This window comes from Phalaenopsis equestris, unplaced genomic scaffold (assembly GCF_001263595.1).
Source record: "Phalaenopsis equestris unplaced genomic scaffold, ASM126359v1 Scaffold000935, whole genome shotgun sequence".
In the NCBI taxonomy this organism is placed as follows: domain Eukaryota; kingdom Viridiplantae; phylum Streptophyta; class Magnoliopsida; order Asparagales; family Orchidaceae; genus Phalaenopsis; species Phalaenopsis equestris.
In genome coordinates this window covers 107,356-125,264 of record NW_018165374.1, presented here as the reverse complement: position 1 = coordinate 125,264, position 17,909 = coordinate 107,356, and the positions used below count along the sequence as shown (strand labels likewise).

Sequence of the window (17,909 nt, the reverse complement as noted above, 5' to 3'; positions counted from 1 at the left end):
TATATATATATTATTTTGCTTTTTAATGAGCCATAAAGTTATACATATATTTTTTATGTCATGTTCGAGCTGGAAGGCGCAAAGCTGAAAATGTCTAACACCCTTCCTTTTATTTTTTACTTTTGTAGAGAATTCTCAATGAAATTTTCTTGAAAGTCTTGATGTGGGACAAAACTAAGCTCTCTTACACCACATGTAATTGTGGGCCTGGGCCGTAGGCATGAGGAACTTCTTGGAAAAATAGCGGGTTCATTTACATAAATACCACCCAAATCTTATGTAGTTATATGCTTAACATCTAAAATTTCTTTTTTTTTTTTAAATCAGAGTGGCATTTACATGCGCACCACCCAATTCTTATGTATTTATATTTCTAGAATCTAAAATTTATTTTATATTTGACAGGTTCATGAATATCTTGTATTCATCTTATGTATTTTGTTAATGTATATTTTATTTTAATTGTTTTGTTAATATGCTTTTAATAAATTATAAATTTTTTTATTATTTAAAAATAATACTCATCAAATATACATATAAATAAACTAATAAAATAAATTATATATATATATATATATATGTATGTATGTATATATATATATATATGTGTGTATGTGTATATATATATATATATATGTATATATGTATATATAGATATATGTATGTATGTATGTTTATATCTTTACATATATATGTATGTATGTATATTTATATATATGTCCGTATATATGTATGTATGTATGTATGTATGTATATATATATATATATATATATATATATATATATATATATATATATATATGTATGTACGTATGTATGTGTGTTCGGCTTGCTTGCTTAATGAACTAGCCGAACACGAGTCACTTGTGTGTGCGTGTGTTTTTGTGTTCGGCTTGCTTGCTTAATGAACGAGCCGAACACGAGTCACTTGTGTGTGTTTGTGTGTGTGGAACAAGTCTTTATTCGTGTTCGGCTCGTTTATAAATCGAGCTCAAAAATTTTTTTTGTGTTCGGCTTGCTTGCTTAATGAACGAGCCGAACACGAGTCACATAACAAGTCGAACAAGAGTTGTTCGCAAACAACGACCTATTTTGACAATTCTAATTATAGTGTAGGAGGACGATTAAGGCGGCCTCTCACTTTATCAAAACAAATGCCAAGTTTTATGACAATTAAATGTAATTTGTAAGCTATCTATTTTTAAATTTTTAAAGAAGTTAAAGGAGCCCTTTTTGTGAGATATGGGGAGTATTTAAAATATTGATTTCTTTTTGGAAACTCATTAATCAAATTAACTAGGGATTGTTGCTGGCAATAAAGGATTTCAATAATTTTTCTTATTTGGTTATTTTTTTAGTTTTCAAAATGAGAGTCAAGTGTTTGCTATTATATTTTGATTTCTACAACACCATTATATTTTGTTCCTCATTTCTTCAAAAAAGTGAATAGCTTTGATATTTTGTTTATCTTGTACAACTTGTGTCTATATGTTGTTGTTGTACTACTGGTTTTTGATTGATTTGCAAATCAACTATACTTAAGATTTTTGAATCCAAATGCTTCTCTTGCTCTCTAAACTTGTTCTTCTACATTCCCACCATCTTTACCTCATTAAAATACAGCAACTTCGCACCTCATTTAAATTGAGTCATTCCTTTTCCATATTTTCTAACTTCTGCTTTTCACTTCCTGTGATTAGTCTATATAAAAGTTTCAGAACTTCTTATTCACTTTTCCATTTGACAAAGATTATCTCCATTAACTAACAACCCAGGTCTCTGATTTGTAGGCTCTCACCCTTTAAGTAAATCATGAAAATTTATTTCAGAAAGTTGGCAATCAAATATTTGTCCTATAATCTTAAAATCAATCAATACCTTCTGCAACCTTCTGCCAACTCTAAATCTTCCCCCACTATTCTATCAACCCTTAAAACCATGTTCAAACCTCCCTATCAAATTAACTCAAAGTTAAACTTTAAACTTGAGTTAAATTTCCACCTATTTAGTGGATGCAAACTTGTTCGGGTGGTAAGGGCTTTGGAAATTGTTACCAGTCTTTATTTGAACCTCACCTTAGCTTAGTAAATTCCATTCTATGGGTTTTGGGGTGCTAAAACTTATTAATCTCCTTAAATTCTTTTATTAATGGAAGGAGAAGAGGAGTTGGTGACCGGGTATATGGTGGAATGACATTTATTAATAGAAATTGGAATAAAGGGGATAAAAGGATAATATATGTATATCCAAAAGCTATTGATGTTTTACTCCCGATAATACTAGATTTTTGAATCCTCACGAGAAAAAAAAAGGAAGACAAAGTAAAGGTTGTAGGAAGGCTTCTTTGGATACATCTAACTTCAAAATTCCAAATTAATAAATGATTAAATTTTATTCATTTAACCCTATATTTAAAGGAATTAATACTCTAATTAAGGACAAAAGCATTGCCGTACCTCTTATATTTTAAACCAACTTAACAATAAAAATTATGAATTTGAGAATATAATAAAAAACATAAAATTGATCTGCTTCTGCTCTTTTGATTTTTTCTTTGACTCCTTAGGATTTTCCTATGGGAAATGGAGCTTGTTTGAACCGAATTGACTAAATGTTCCAATAAAATTGGCCATACTTTATTATTTTAACGACTATGAGAACTCTCCTCATGAGCATAAAGGTGGTAGACTCTCTTCACATGGTTGAAAAATTAATAATGCATTCCATTGGAAAATTATTATATCTTGAAGAAATCACATCTCTATCTTTTAAGAACAAGTATACCATTTACAAATGTAATAGAAGTACCGATGCAAAAATAGAGCAATCCATTTTCTTCTTAAACTCCTCCTATAAGGCAATAAGAAGCAGAGGTTTGAATGTGCCACAACTTGGTAATAGATTTGAATAACAAAATTTTATCCATGTTTGGACCTGCATTATAATGTCTTGTACCTGTTGGTTGAAATTAAAACCGTCAGTCATTAGCTGCTACAAACTGTTTATTGTTGTGCAAGGAGTCTTTGGAAATGCTTCAATCTAGTTGATAAAGACTTTCTTCTTGTTTTATCTTCACGAGCATTATTAACCCTGTAAACTTTTTCCAGGTGAATCCTCAATTTTTTTTATGAAGGAAGTTTTGATAACATTATCACAATTCACCCTCAATGTAGATGGGAAGCATAATATGAAGCCTGTAAGTAGGAATAGCAGCTTTTATATATTTAGAGATTTTCTTATTATAGAAGAGATGTTATGATAGTTTATTTTTCTGCTAATTGTAATGTTTGATTATTCATTTTTTTCTAATTTTTAATATAATACGATCATGCCCTTCACTAATCTCTTTTTCTCCCGTCGCTTAACATGATATTTTTCTGCAGACTTTTGCGATGTTATTGTTTATCATGTATTCATCACTATGAAACCCTAGAAAACATTAATATAAGGCCTACGTAGAGACTAAAATTTAATGTCAAATATCTATGTAGTGCAGAATTGATAAGCTGTAAACTACAGGTATTTTGATTGGTAGATTTTCATGTATGATATTATAGATACATTTCTCTTTTTTCCTACTGGTTTCTTTTCACAAGCTTGTTAAATTTACCCATGCTTATTTGTTTCCTTAATATTTGCCTTTCTTCTCACAGTTAGAGCAATGCATTGGAGCAGCTGTCATTGCAATGGGTCCTGAGAAACTGCTTTCATTGGTACCCTTAACTTTTGATATGGAAAAATCATCCTGCTCAAATTCATGGATCATACCTATTTTGAAGAAATATGTAATCGGTGCCTCACTTCAATATTTTCTGGACAATATTGCTCCTCTAGCAGAAGATATTCAAGAAGCATGTAAAAGAGGTATAATCTAAAATACTAAATGCTAGAAGTTCTTCATTATAAGTATTTTAGAATCTGTTACTTTTTATTTATCAGTTGAGAAAGAATCCTGCCGGAAGAGTCTACAGTCATGTTTCTATAGCCTATGGGATCTACTTCCTTCCTTCTGCCGATACCCAATTGACTCGCCAGAAAAAATCAAATCACTTTTTGAACTATTCTTGGTTGTTTTAAAGGAAGAGCCATCTTTACATAAAATCATAGCTTCTGCTTTGCAGGTTTAGCCTTCTGCAAATATGTCTGGGCATCTTTGTATGCTTATGTATGCATTTTTCTCATGGTGTATTGTTTTAATTAGAGAAGTTTTATTTTTGACTGGTTTGACTGCATCCAGGTGCTTGTCAATTCGATGAGAGATGACAATCGACATTGTGTAGATGAGCCATGCAGCTTTTTCTCTCAAAATTTTAATATGGAAGTAAAAAAATTTCGCTATTCAAAGAAAGTTGCATCAAAAAATATGAAGGCCATGGCGTCTAGGTCGTTGGAATTGTTTCAAATTCTCAAAGATATATTCTTTGAGTCTCCAGATAAACGTGTATATTTTAAGGTGTGTTTCTTTTTTTTTAAATCTTTCTGACTCTACAGATAACTACTTAACGGAAAATTATTTACCCTTGAATTTACATTGGTGTTAATTTTCACAAATGATGGACATTTTTGTTCTTCAAGATTATCCCCAAAGAAATATATGAGAGAAAATTCGAGCCATACTACCAATATATTCCTTATTTGCAAATCTTACATTGAAATAATTTACATCCTATGATGAAATCATTGAATATTTAACAAGACATTGAGAATGAGAGTTGTTAGTTCTCCTGTATTCTTCAAAATTTGTGTTGTATTATTATACATAGAAGTTGTTTGTTGGTATTTTGTAAAATTAAATAAAATTTGAGCCTTGCACGGTAAGTTTCTAAAAATATAGTAATAGTCTTGTAACTTTTACAAATGCTGTTCTTATTATATTTATTTTCTTGGCTTTTTACTAGGTTTTATATAATTTGAACCTGCTTGATTTGAACTTTCAAAAGGGGCCCTTGGGTCAGCCTGTATAGTTTTTCATGACCACTGGATCCTGCTTTGCTTCATACATTATTCTGAAGGAACTTGCATTTAGAGTAGCTCAACCCGCAGTGATGTAATGCTTGCTTTAGGCTATAACATCTAAAGGATTATAACATAGATATGCATACTCAAACATAGGTAATCTTTATCCTTATAAAATAATGTACCCAAAATCTGAATTTAAATATTTAGTCACCAAATTTTTATTCTAAAGAAATGGAGCAGATTGGAAATTAAAATAATTCGGATGCCAAGTACCTCTAAAGTTTAAACCTATGGTTTAGGTGCTATATGATGTAGCGTTTAGGTGCTATATGATGTAGCATTTTTAAGGCTCTAGTTTTCTAATACTACTAATTAATGCTATAAATGAAATTCAAGCACTTAAAAATTAGAATTTAGAATTCATAGTTAACAGACCTCTAATTAAAATAATCGCTATTTCTTTTGATGCAGCAAAGAAAATACGTAAAACCTATAGAAACATGGTATCGTCTAATCACAGGATTTTCTTGAGAAATTTGAGACAGTAAAGTTCAGTCTTTTTTTGAGATATATGCAGCGATTAGAAACCCAGTTTGTAGCAATTTTGAACGACAACAATCATGCTTGCAAAAATGAAAATATATAGCAATAAAAGTAATTAGGTAAGAAATTACCAATACATGCTTGCTTAATCTCAGAAGGATGAGATGTCTTAAAAAAGTGCAATCAATAATTACATTGTACTTAAAGAATTCAACATACAACAATAATACAAGTTTGAGAGAAAAATAACCACTAAACGGTAAACAACCAACTTTTCTTTGCATGTCTCAATAATTCCATATTTATAATCATAACATTCTTTCAAATAATGAAGAGTTCAAATTAAATCAGTATTAGTTTTCTCTCTGTAAATTTCTTCATAAATGATACACTTGTAACAACATGCGATAAGGCTAAGAAAACTGCTTACAGGGATGCTGGCAAAAGTTGGAGGCGGATGTCTCAGGATCCCGTGAGATAATAAAACCAAATTTGCTGTAAGTATACATGGATTTATTCTGCTACAGAAACACAATTAGTAATCGAATGAGTTTGGCCAACGAAACCTATTTACAGCGGAAATAACACTTCTATAGTGAAAGTTATGTTCACAAGCATATCTACAAAATCAACGGCAGCAACACAAAATATTTAGAGTAGCAATATCTGAACTAAGGAACCAGTGACTGAATCAACTCAAGCTAACATTGGGAACCAATTAATCCAAAATAAATATTAGAGAACACTGCCTGTCCTCATATTATAGGCACATTTTCACCAAAATAAATTATTAATATCAGGAAAAAAAAAGTAAAACAAACCAAGGTAAATTATTGCCCAAATTATCAGCTTATTTTTCTTTTGGGCACATAGACTTTCGGATTCCCATCACCGCATAAGATGCTTATAAAAATAAACTTTTTGATTCACGTATATGCAAATATTTAAGGCTTTGTTGTTGTTGTTGTATATGCAAATATGTAAAACTTTGTTAACATTAGTTACATAAAAAAGTTTACTATTATTGAAGGCTAAATTGAACATCTTTCTTTAAATAAACACAAATTCAAATGCAGTCTGATTTCTCCTATGAGGTTCATAATGTGTGGGGGAGATGGCCAACTTCTATGAATAACTTGTCCCAGTCTAAGTGTCTTAGGTCATAGCTTGGATGAAAATAAGGCTTGCCATTTTCCAATTCCTGACATGTTTTTATTTTTATTTATTTTTGTTGACCTTGCTTTCGATCGAGGTGCAGTTTTCCCCTCCTTAGTAGCATAGGATCTAATCGTAGGACCTTTCTGTCGACTACTCCTAGAAAACTAACGAAGGAGCCCTCCCCGTTAGCAATTTTGAATTTTTCTTCGCTCGATTTGACGTTCCATATAGTAGTTTTGACCGCTATTGCTTAGCAGGTAATACTACTTTGAAGGAACTCAGGGAGCATTCTTATAGGACTGTCAGTCTTAGGATAGACTGTACTCTTTGATTTGGCTCCGCCCTCTGCACCATCCCGTTTGATTGAACTCATACATTTTTATAAGATTCAGACCGCGACGCGTTTTTGACACGATCGACGACGAGGTTGCCCAGACGACTCCGGATGACGGAACAGACTGCGTCGATGCGTCCGGAACATCGATTTTGCCTAGGGGGACGTTCATTTCATTGCGGCGGCGCATCTTGGAGAAAATATACGTTTAAATGTTGATTATAATTATAATTAATAACTTATATTTAAAATTCTTAACCTAAATCTATCTCCTCCCTCCCCGCCTCATTCTCTCGAACCCATGGGTCTGCCTTAGCCCTAGATCTCGCTCGATTTCGCCTAGCTCGCTCCTTCGTGCCGTTGAAGTCTCGTTCCCGCGCTCACCTCGCGCACGCGGGACGATCCCGAGACCCATCCCTGCTAGGATCTCATCCTCTGCCTCTCGCACACCCGTATGGAGGCGTCTGCTCCTCTTGATCCTTCGAATCGTATACAATATCCTAATCATTCATTCTCTTGTTCTTTGGTCTATATGAGACTTTCGTTGGTGCGTTTGAAGGGCCGGAAAAATTTTTGAATCTCTGCCAAATTTCTTTCACTTCCTTCTTTAGTTCCTAGTGCTGGGGTTGACTTCCTCTGGCTGTTGAAGAGGAGTGTAGGTTGTGAAGTATTCTCTTTCTGAAATCCCTGTATTACATTCTGCTTTAAGGAGGTACCTTTCTCCCCCCTTTGCGCCTTGCTTCCTTTCGGTTTTCTCTCTGCCGAGCCACTGATAATGACTTTGTTGGATGGTACAACATGCTAGTTTATTATTGCGCCTATACTTTGAGATATTTATTACTTGAGCATGTGAAAATATAATGGCAGACATGTTTTAGGGGCTGGACATGGTTATTTGCTTAGGATAGTGAGAATGTGGCATGTTATTAGCTTCTCTCTTTTCTTTTTTTTTACTTAAAGCAATTGGAAATGTGATGAATATGGGCTCTGAGATAACATATGCTCCTCTGGAATACATGTTGGGATGCACTACGAGGCTTCTTTTTTTATTCACTCTTGCTTAGCATGAAGTATTGGAAAACTTGTTTTGCTTTTCATATATATGTGGAGTTCGGTTTTGATTCCCTGTGGCTTTTCCTGGCCTGAAATTCATGCTATCAGAAAATTTTCTGTAATTTGGAAAGCTCTGTAACTTGTTTTGAGGGTTTGGTTTAGCTCTTTGTGAGGCATCTTCCCTGCTCAAATATCTGTTGGAAATTGTTTCATGCTTAGAATAGTTAGGTTGGTGGCCCAAATATGCTCTTTATGTTGTTGTTCTTATTTAAGATGTATATTGGCTCCATATCTTGATGTTTCAAAGGCATGCGGGTTGTTCCTTGGCTTTGGATGACTCGATTTTACCTTAAGGTAGCTTGAGTTTTAATTTCTATTGAGAATGGGCTTTTGGTTTTTTTGCTGAAGCTTTGTCCTAATTGCTTGAAATTTACTTCTGGGCCTTGATGGGTTCGGTGTTATAATAACACAATAATACATGAATAACACACAATAACATATGAATAACACACAATAACACTTGAACAACATGAGAGGAATATTCCCTTGTAGGGTTCAATTTTATTCGCTTTAACCCCTATTTGGGGCTCGGTTTTTTGTCTGGTTCTGCTCCTACCCGAGAGGTAGCTTGAGAGCTTGATTTGGTTTGTTCTTAGTCCTACCGGTGAGTTTGTTGGTAGGTCATTTGGTTTGTCTTTGGCCCTTCCTGAGCTCGGTTTTTGGCCTTAGTTGAGGAGCTCGGTTCGGCTCATTTTTTCTTAGTTTGGCTCGTTTTAAGCCCTTGCCCGAGGGCCTGTCTTGTGTTTTGTGTTGTCCTTATTCAAGAGGCTTGTTGGGTGACTGTTCTATACTTTTACTATTCTTACCCGTGAACCTATTGAGGGGTTGTTTGGGACGGTATGGCTCTTCTCTTATTGAGTCTGAGTGGCTTGAGTGTTGTTGATAAATCAAGTTTATCATTCAAAGTGAATATTTGCACTATCCACCAATAGAGTGAGGTGATTCAGAATGAGTCGAGCATATTTCTTGAGTTTTACTTGAGGAAGTTAGAGCCGATTTGGGATGATTTATAAAAACTTGTCCATTCACTCTCTCATGTATATCAAAGACAATACTTTGGCAATACCTAGGGTGTTTTTCCTTTTGCTACTTTGGCCGTGAGCCTTGCTCGGTGGGCACTGTCCCTGTGGTTTTTCTGTTTTGCCCTCTACCCGTGAGGTTAGCAGATGGAGGTCTTCTTCCTTTTTGTCCCTCACCCATGGGTTTGTGTTGTGTTAGATTCCTCCTTGCTGTTTGTGACATGAGCTTCTTAGATGGGGTTTGGTTTGATTTGTTCTGGCTCTTACCCTCGAGTTAGTTAGAGCTTGGTTATGCGTTTTTGGCCTTACCCGTAAAACCTATTGGGGATGTCTTAATTTGAGCTAGTCCGTTTTGTTGGGCTTGAAAGATTTGGATGGTTGTTGATGGAGCAAATATGTTATTTCAAAATGAGGGTTATATCTTGTACTCTATCAAATATCTTCTTATAATGGAGTAGGGTTGCCTCAGCCGTGAGCCTTACTTGTTGTTCCTTGGGTTGTCTTTGGTCGTGGGCTTTAGCAGTTGCCCTTTTGTTGCTTTGGCCGAGAGCCTTAGCTGTTGTTCATCTATTTGTTGAGGCCCGACCGTGAGCTTCTATGTGGTTTTAGCTGGAAGATTTCATGCTTATTTGATACGAGGAGATTTTCATTAAGTCTGGAATTGAATAGCTTTAATGTTGACATGATTTTTGGAAGTATAAGTGGTCGCCGTCCCAGGGTTATATTCCTTTCATTTAAATTGTGACGTTTGGGAGATTTCCGAATTTTATTTCAGGAGAATACTTGGTTGAGACGAATTGATTTCATAAAAGATATCTTTGGGGTTTGAATACCGGCGTTAGGAGGTCATTTTGACTTGGGTTGATCAACTCATGAAAACGTGAGAAAATGATACCCTTTCGGATTGATTCAAGGATCTTCAGGCTTTCCTTTTCAGGTCTTTTCGTCACGAGTTTTGAGAGTTGATTCATCATTCGTTCTTTTCGATGTTTTAGGTGAATCAGTCCCTCCTCTCTCTCACTCTATTTTTGTTCTTTTTTTCCTTGTTTCTTGGTTTGGTTTTTGATGTTTATGTCCGATACATGTCCGATACATAAGTGTCCACATAAGTGTCCACGTATAGTCTTTTATTATACGTGAAACCATCAAGCAAGGTCGCAAGTAAGTCGGTTTTGTTTTGGGGCTTAGGACGGTGATCACAAAGACACACCGGAGATAGAGCAGAATTATATGTCATCCTTCGACATCGGGATCCGATTCAGGAACCCATCAGAATCTGATTCAAGAACCCGGTGAGCTGTAGGATGACAGTATCATTCACCGACACAAGACTAGCGGGAGTTGACCCGAATCTTCTTAGGTTGTTGGTAACCTTATGCTCGACAGCGTGATCGACTCGTGGACAATTCTTTTTCAAAATTGATAAAAACAAATTTGATAAGAACAAACACATCTTTTTCCAAAACAAAAAAATACATTTTTCGCTAAAAACAAAATTGATACAGTCCACTTTTTGCATGTTTGAAACCTATGTGCATGCTGAAAATATAAATTTCAAATACATTTTAAATATTGGTTGTCCACCTGTTGATCACCTGTTTAGGCTAAGGAATACCCTCCTGAGTTAGGTTCGTCAGGACACCCTTCTAGTTGAGTGACAGGTTTTATACATCCGGGTGACCGAGTAGCCTTCGACGAGCCTCGAGTACTAATTTATAGTTGAGCCTAGCCCCGACTCGAGTGCTTGCGGTCCTCCTCTTTTTCAGACTTTTTCATATGTTTTTCTTGGAATTTTTGGACAAAGCACTCGTGGTATTTTTTCGGGATTTTCTTGTGTTTTTTACGATTTTAAGTGATTTGTCGATTCGACGATTTCCTCGCATTTCTCTTGTCGTGAGCCTTTTAATGATCTTTCTCGAGATTTCTGGACGATGTTTCTTTGAAGTATTTCAGCCTACTTCCTCAAGTTTTGTTGCTTGTACCTATTGCATCAATTACACCTAAGGAACAACGGACCTCCCAGGTATACAGGTTTGTCTTATGTTTATAACATGTTATTCTCTTATAATCACTTTTCTGCTGTACCTTTTACTTTTCTTTACACTGCATGTTGTACTGCTTTCTTTATTGCATACTCTACTGTTTATCGTGTGCTATATACCCTACTATTATGCCATTCACTGTACAACTTCAAGATGTTATCCATAAAATATTTGAAGAACTACAACCATAGGGCCGCTGAATTTGATATTATAACCTGACACCCTATAAAACTTAAACTCGTCACGACAAGGAGCTTGGAACTAGCGCGGTGGGCAGTACAATCATCTTCAACAGCAGAAGATGTCTTTCCCAGCTAAACCATTTCTTTCCTAGAAATTAAAACAACAATCCATAGGATTTCGAGGTTGTTCGTCTAACGCATCATAAATCCTCAACTTTTCGTTAGACATTTGTATAGTTCTGCTGTATGATCTAATCCCTAACTCGTTTTAAGATTCTGAGATTGTTGTTCGTTACACATATATCCTCGCATCTTCCAGGCTGTTTGTGTGATTGTTTCATACGAATGTAAACCCGAATTAAATAAAATTGACAGGATAAAACACTTGAACATTTCTCCTCGAAACTGAAGCCAAACCATAGTGTACATCCTCTAGTTCTTCCTCCTTTGGATCCTACAATAAATGTTCCAAGTTTGAACCATTCCCCTTTCACGTCTCTTTGTCCGATTTCGTTGAAAAGTCTCATCCTTTTGAAGTCCTCGAAGACAATCTTTCCTAATTTTTATCGAGAGTATTCTTAAGTGACTTCGGTCATTTAAGATGTAATTAACTATAAGGGCTTGCCCTTACATGAAGCTTTTCCGAACCCAACTTAAAATAAATCATATTTAGTTATTCATATTAAATAGGAGAAATTGTCGGCAAATAAAACGGTTTCGCAGACCAAACAGATATCATGTATTTTTTAGTTTATTTGATCGAGTCTCATCCTCAAGTCTTGTGTTTATCCCTCGGGATAGATACAGGATTTGAGGTAAAACGCTCTTTCATTTAAACTATAAAAAATATGGGGTAAAATTTGATTTTCATATTTGATTTTAAACTTAAATCTATATGTAAATTAAAACGTCCTTTCGAAGCGGGCGACGAGATTTTGATTCCGGTGACCGACAGCTTCCTACGGGCAACTCCCACGCCCTATACTTTTTATCGCCGACAATTTTATTATTATTATTTTTTTAAGCAGAGATCGTGAAATTAGCTCAATGATATACAGGCTTTGCTGCATATTTACTTCTTTTGGATTCTCTATTGCATTTAGCCTTAAAGATATCAGCTCAATGCGAATGACATTTTAATTTTGGTTAAATTATATTTATTTCCTTGGCCCCTTTCATTCATGCGAACTTTATTAAGCACGAGAATTAGAAGAAAAAATAGAGATGAAAGACTCAGCAAGGATATTAAAGCTAATTGATTGTGAGAATGGAATCAGTTATTAACTAAATTTTTTTCCATTTTAACAGGATGCTCTTGGACCCCTTGCTTTTATCATACCAAGCGAATACTTAAAGAATTTTTTTTATTCAGAATTAGCAAGTGTCGAGCAATCATGTGATTCAGCAGATTCTGAGAGATTAGATGATCATGCACAAGCCGAATACAAAAAGGCTGGTGAGGGCAAAACTTTGGGAAAAAATGAGGAGAAGAGGTGATAAACAGACTATGCACTGAATTTTTCTTGTTATATTTATTTCTAAAAATGCATTAAATCCATACTGAATTTTTCTTGTTATATTTATTTTCTTTATATGCATTATATCCATTCTCTTTATATAGGATCACTGATTGCTATGAATTATGTTTTCTTTCCGGTTCAGTTATTGTGTTATAGTCTCATATACCTGTTTATAGTAGCCCCTCACTCAGGCTGTTGAGTTTTTTGCTTTCATGCCTCACAATTTCAGTGAAATTTTAGCATCTTTAAAAAGTAATTGATTATGTGCGAGCACAGTTTGTTTAATTTGGAAATCTCATATATGTTATGTTTATTGAATGAAGCTTCATTAATTGGTTCATTGTAGGCAAATATTTTTTTTGCTTGGTCAAAATCTGATATGCGCTAGTGATGTAACTCTTGAAATTAGTGTTTTTATCTTCATGTATATTGCCATCCTGATAATTAATTTGCTGACCTTGCAATTACCATTTGCTCAGTCTATCTTTAAAAAACGGAAGTATTTAAATTATATGCGTGACATTTGTTTTCTCTTGATAGAAGGCAAGATAGTGTGCTGGGTAGAAAGATTGACTTGATAATAGGTTTTTGAAAGGTCTGTTCTCATTTGCATGCTTTACATTAAAAGTCATATTTTAAGAAAATATGAATCATCAATTCTATCATTCTGTTGGATGTATTGGGCCATAAATATGAATTTCAAGTCTTAAACTGCCTTTAAAATCCTTCATAAGGGACGAAATGAATGAAGAATCATCACAACTTTTAAAAATATATTTTATTTCCACAATCAACCAAATGATTTCATATAGGAATCTATCTGGTTTGTCTTCTGGTTTGTCTTTTTTTTTGGTTGGTTGCATCTTACCAGGATTTTGGTCTGCAGGCTTTTTACCCGCACAATGAAATATAGCAATGCTAGGAACTAAAGGTTTTTTATGGGATATATGAAGGGGTGATGCTGGTCTAAGATTTGATACCATCTCTTTCAACAAAACTGTAAAGATAGGCTTATAATTTCTTCATGCTCGGGTTGCATGTAAAATTATATTTAAATATCTGTTTGATCTTAGTTTCCTCCTGATATTTGTTTATCCAGAGTTACAATAGCTGAAGTTATCTTCTTGTTTTTTAGTAAGACAAACACTTAGTTCTATACAATCAGATTCTATGCCATTGCCTTGTTACTTTGTGTCTTTGAAAAGTTTTCTATATCCTTATTTTGTGTTACCATTTGTTAAAAAGTATTCTCACTTAGGGAGGGTCATTAAGCTGTTTTATTCACAATATTTGTTTATTATACATTATGATGAAGTTGATGTGTTTAATCTTATGCAGATGTTTACTAATGGAGCTTGCATCTTCTTTTGTGGCGGCAGCAGACACTGATCTTACTAATATAATATTGCATCTTATTAGATCCTCTTTATTGGTACTTTTAGATCTCTATGTTCTAAATTGGCACTTGCTTTTGAAGCATTAACTAGTTTTTCTTATCCTGTGTGACCCATGTTATTATTCAATCCTCCTGTTTACCTTGCATTTCTAGGATACCAATGGAGTATGCCAATGCGAAGCTTACAGTACTTTAAGTCGAGTTTTGGAGGTTTGTTATTTTATATTTGGTGCTTGTCTTCTTATTGGGAGTGCTCTGCTTTTGCCGCTTGCTTACTTGATACCCTTTCAGGAGAAGGATTCATATTCTTCTGCTCAACTTGATGAGCTAATTGAGCTGCTTTTTTCTGTGAAGCCACCTGTTGATACCAGTAGTCTGAAGAACCGCTTTTCATGTTTCGAGTATTTGCTAGTATACATATTAAAGGTAATAATTATTTTATTGTATTTCACCCCTTGATGTTTTGAAGGAAAGAATTATGCAGTCTTTATTATTGCTTAAGTTGACACTATGTAATAGTTTTGAATAAAAGCATTGTAGTTAAAACTCTAAAGTTGCAGGGCCAATGTCAAATATGGGGCTCTTATTAGAGAGCATATACAGGACAACTTATTTTCTTGAAGTTGTGTAAAAATGTGTTTTCTTGGATGTATTTAGGTGGCCATCGATTAAGCTTGAAGAAAAGTCAAAATGAGCAACAAAGAAAGCTGAAATAATGGGGAGAGTGATGTTTCCTAATGTTGTCCAGTGAAGAAGAGCTAGTATCTTTGTTATTATACCAGCAATCTGAATCTCCTGTTTGACAATCAAATAACAAAACCAAGATGATAATGAGTACATGATATGCAACAGTTAAATGGTGATAACCTGTCGCCTAATTAGATGTAATTAAAAGAGAAATTTGCTCCGGGGTTGCAATTTTTGAACAAATGGAAATATTTTTGGTTGAAATATTGCTCTACTAACAATGCTGAAGGTTTAGGAGTGTTAAATGGTATGTTTTGTGTGTACCAATGTTTAAAATTGCATAGTTACGTATTAAGTTTTTTTGTTCGTGGGTTAGGCGTACGCATCAAGGCGGTCTAAGGTGTAAGCCTTACATTTTGAAAATTGCCCAAGTCAAATTAAATGGGTGAAAATAATTTATTAGCATCGTAACCTATATGTCATAATAATAATAATAATAATAATAAAGAAACATTCTAGCATAGTAAAATGTGACAACTTACATACATTCTAGCATAGTAAAAAGTGACAACTTACATTTATATGAAACAACAAATCGCATAAGCCGCAAAATATCATATAACAACTTATGCAAAATAAAAATATAATATAAAAATTAACTAATCAAGTCATCTAGGTACCATAAAATATGAAATATAAATAATAAAAAACATCAAAGTAAAACTTAAAATGAGTTTAGCATAATAGACTTCTCTCATTCCTACTGTCGAACCAACATAATAATATTGTTAGATCTAAATAAGAGCATAATAAATAATTAAAAACGGGAGCACTGGGCTATCGTTGTAGCAATAGGAGCAGCTTGCCGCCCCGACAACAGGACCAGTTGGAGGCAGCAGATGGCAGTGACATCAACAGGGAGCATTAGGCGGCTATAGCAAAAGAAGCAGCGGCTGCTATGTAGGGAAGGTAATATTGATGTCATGATTGGAATATGGGATAGATTGAAGGTAATATTGATAGAAGTTGTTCAAAATTATTTATAAAGAATTTGTAACACCTGAGGCATCACTCAGTATGAACATATAAAAAAAAATGATTCATAAACCTAATCCCAAAATTGTGGGATAAGAATAATAATGATGATAATGATGTTGAAAGGCTGGCAATAAATTTTGTTGATTTGTTTTATATCAAAATTATTGTATTGGCTACCTGGTCCATGTTTTCTTTGTATTTATCACATAGAAAGCATTGTGATGCTTCTAGAGCTGTTTTACCTTTCTGCTTACTAGTTTTTGCGTAGGACTTCTAGTTTTACATGGAAATTTTTTCTTGTTAATGTGTGATAGAGATATTAACAAATATTTTTCTATGAAGCAAAACCCCATATTATACATGCTTGTGCTATCCCCATCAATGATTGACGAACCCAAGTACATAGACACAAATAAGGATACTAGGGTGATATCCCTATGCAGTTAAATTTATGTTTGATCTTTAAACCACATTCTATTTGATTCAATGTAGCATCCTTGTTTATGTACCTTCAACAATATTAGGGATGTTGACTTTTTTGGTTATCATAGTTCAATTTTATAGTTGCCTTATTTACAATTTTTTTTATATATTAAATTCCATTGAACGTTTTTTGGCCTATTCCTTGCATGCGATTGTTACTTCAGGCGCTTCTAATTGCATTTATTTATTTCAGTATTTTTTTCATTTATAGCTCTAATATATGATCCTCTTTTTGCAGAGTAATTTGGCCAACTTGAATGCCAAAGCATTTTTAATTCTGAATGAGATTCTGCTCACGCTTAAGGTTCTACTCCTTCTAAAGCATTTCTAGAAGTAATTTTTTTTACTGTTTAATTTGAATATCTTCAAAGGACAACATTATTTATTTGATGAATTCAGCTTGCATATTTATCCTTACTTGATAGTTTATATGTTAATGGAGGGCTTCACAAACTGTCAAGTGCATTCAATGATTTACAACTGAGGGGATTTAGCCATTGGAAATATTTAAGGCTTTAGTTGTAACAATTATTTAATGTTACTATTTTGTGATGAACCATTTAGTTAGAAAGCCTCGATCATAACTGTTATTTAATGATGCAATTTTGAAGCAAACTACTAGTCAAAAAATATTTGTCACATTTTTGCTTGTATAAAATCTTTGAGAGTAATCACAGAGACGTGCTTAATATAGTTTTGACTTTTTGCTAGCTTAGATTATCTTAAATTTATCATCTTTGATGAGCCATTGTGGATGATGGATGATAGTTATTTTAAAATCAAAGCAATAGATTTTAATTGAATAAGTTTTTTTTTTTTAGATTTTGCATATTTTTTGGATTTTAATATAGGGACGTGTATCCAATGTAGTTTGCTTGAGAATTTATGGGCATTTCAATGATAGAAATCTATTCTAATTTAGATTTCCTATTATTATGACCATCATGTGGGTGATTGTTTGAAATATTTCTTGATGCGTGCCAGAAAATTTGTGGTGGTAGAGTAATAAATTATCGTTTTAGCATTGCACGAGAATTCAACACATAGATAAAAGAATAAAAATAAACAGGAGGATACACCTCGACTTTTTATGTTGAAAACCCTTGAAAGGGGGAGAAATCATGGGGTCTGGCCTAGTTGAATTAATTTACTAATGATTAGTACACAAGTTCATTCTACTCCTAAATTAGGGAAGATGAAATTGCAAAGTTGCATACCTATAATATGGCTGCTGTTCTTGGTGACAGCAGGTTGCAAGGATCATTGTTAATTGTTGTTGAGGTATTAGTCTGTCGTGAGTGTTGTAGATGGTTGCTCAAGAAACGTTGATTGGCCAGAGAAACCATAGTAAGCAGTTGTGGGAACTGTGAATCACGTAGACTGTAGTTGGCGAGTATTAATGACGTCCGTAGGCCACAGGAGCCGGAGTCAGGAG

At 34.0% G+C, this 17,909-nt stretch overlaps 1 protein-coding gene across 1 annotated transcript in view; it reads left to right on the top strand.

The window, feature by feature from the left end:
- Positions 1-17,909, top strand: part of LOC110032385 (RRP12-like protein) — a gene marked incomplete at its 5' end in the record, with an annotated part of 45,077 nt that overhangs the window by 6,949 nt on the left and 20,219 nt on the right. The window contains 9 exon segments of the mRNA XM_020736003.1: positions 3,108-3,196; positions 3,654-3,864; positions 3,940-4,121; positions 4,238-4,453; positions 12,659-12,843; positions 14,209-14,302; positions 14,420-14,476; positions 14,558-14,692; positions 16,713-16,778. Of these exon segments, the coding sequence (XP_020591662.1) occupies positions 3,108-3,196; positions 3,654-3,864; positions 3,940-4,121; positions 4,238-4,453; positions 12,659-12,843; positions 14,209-14,302; positions 14,420-14,476; positions 14,558-14,692; positions 16,713-16,778 (1,235 nt within the window).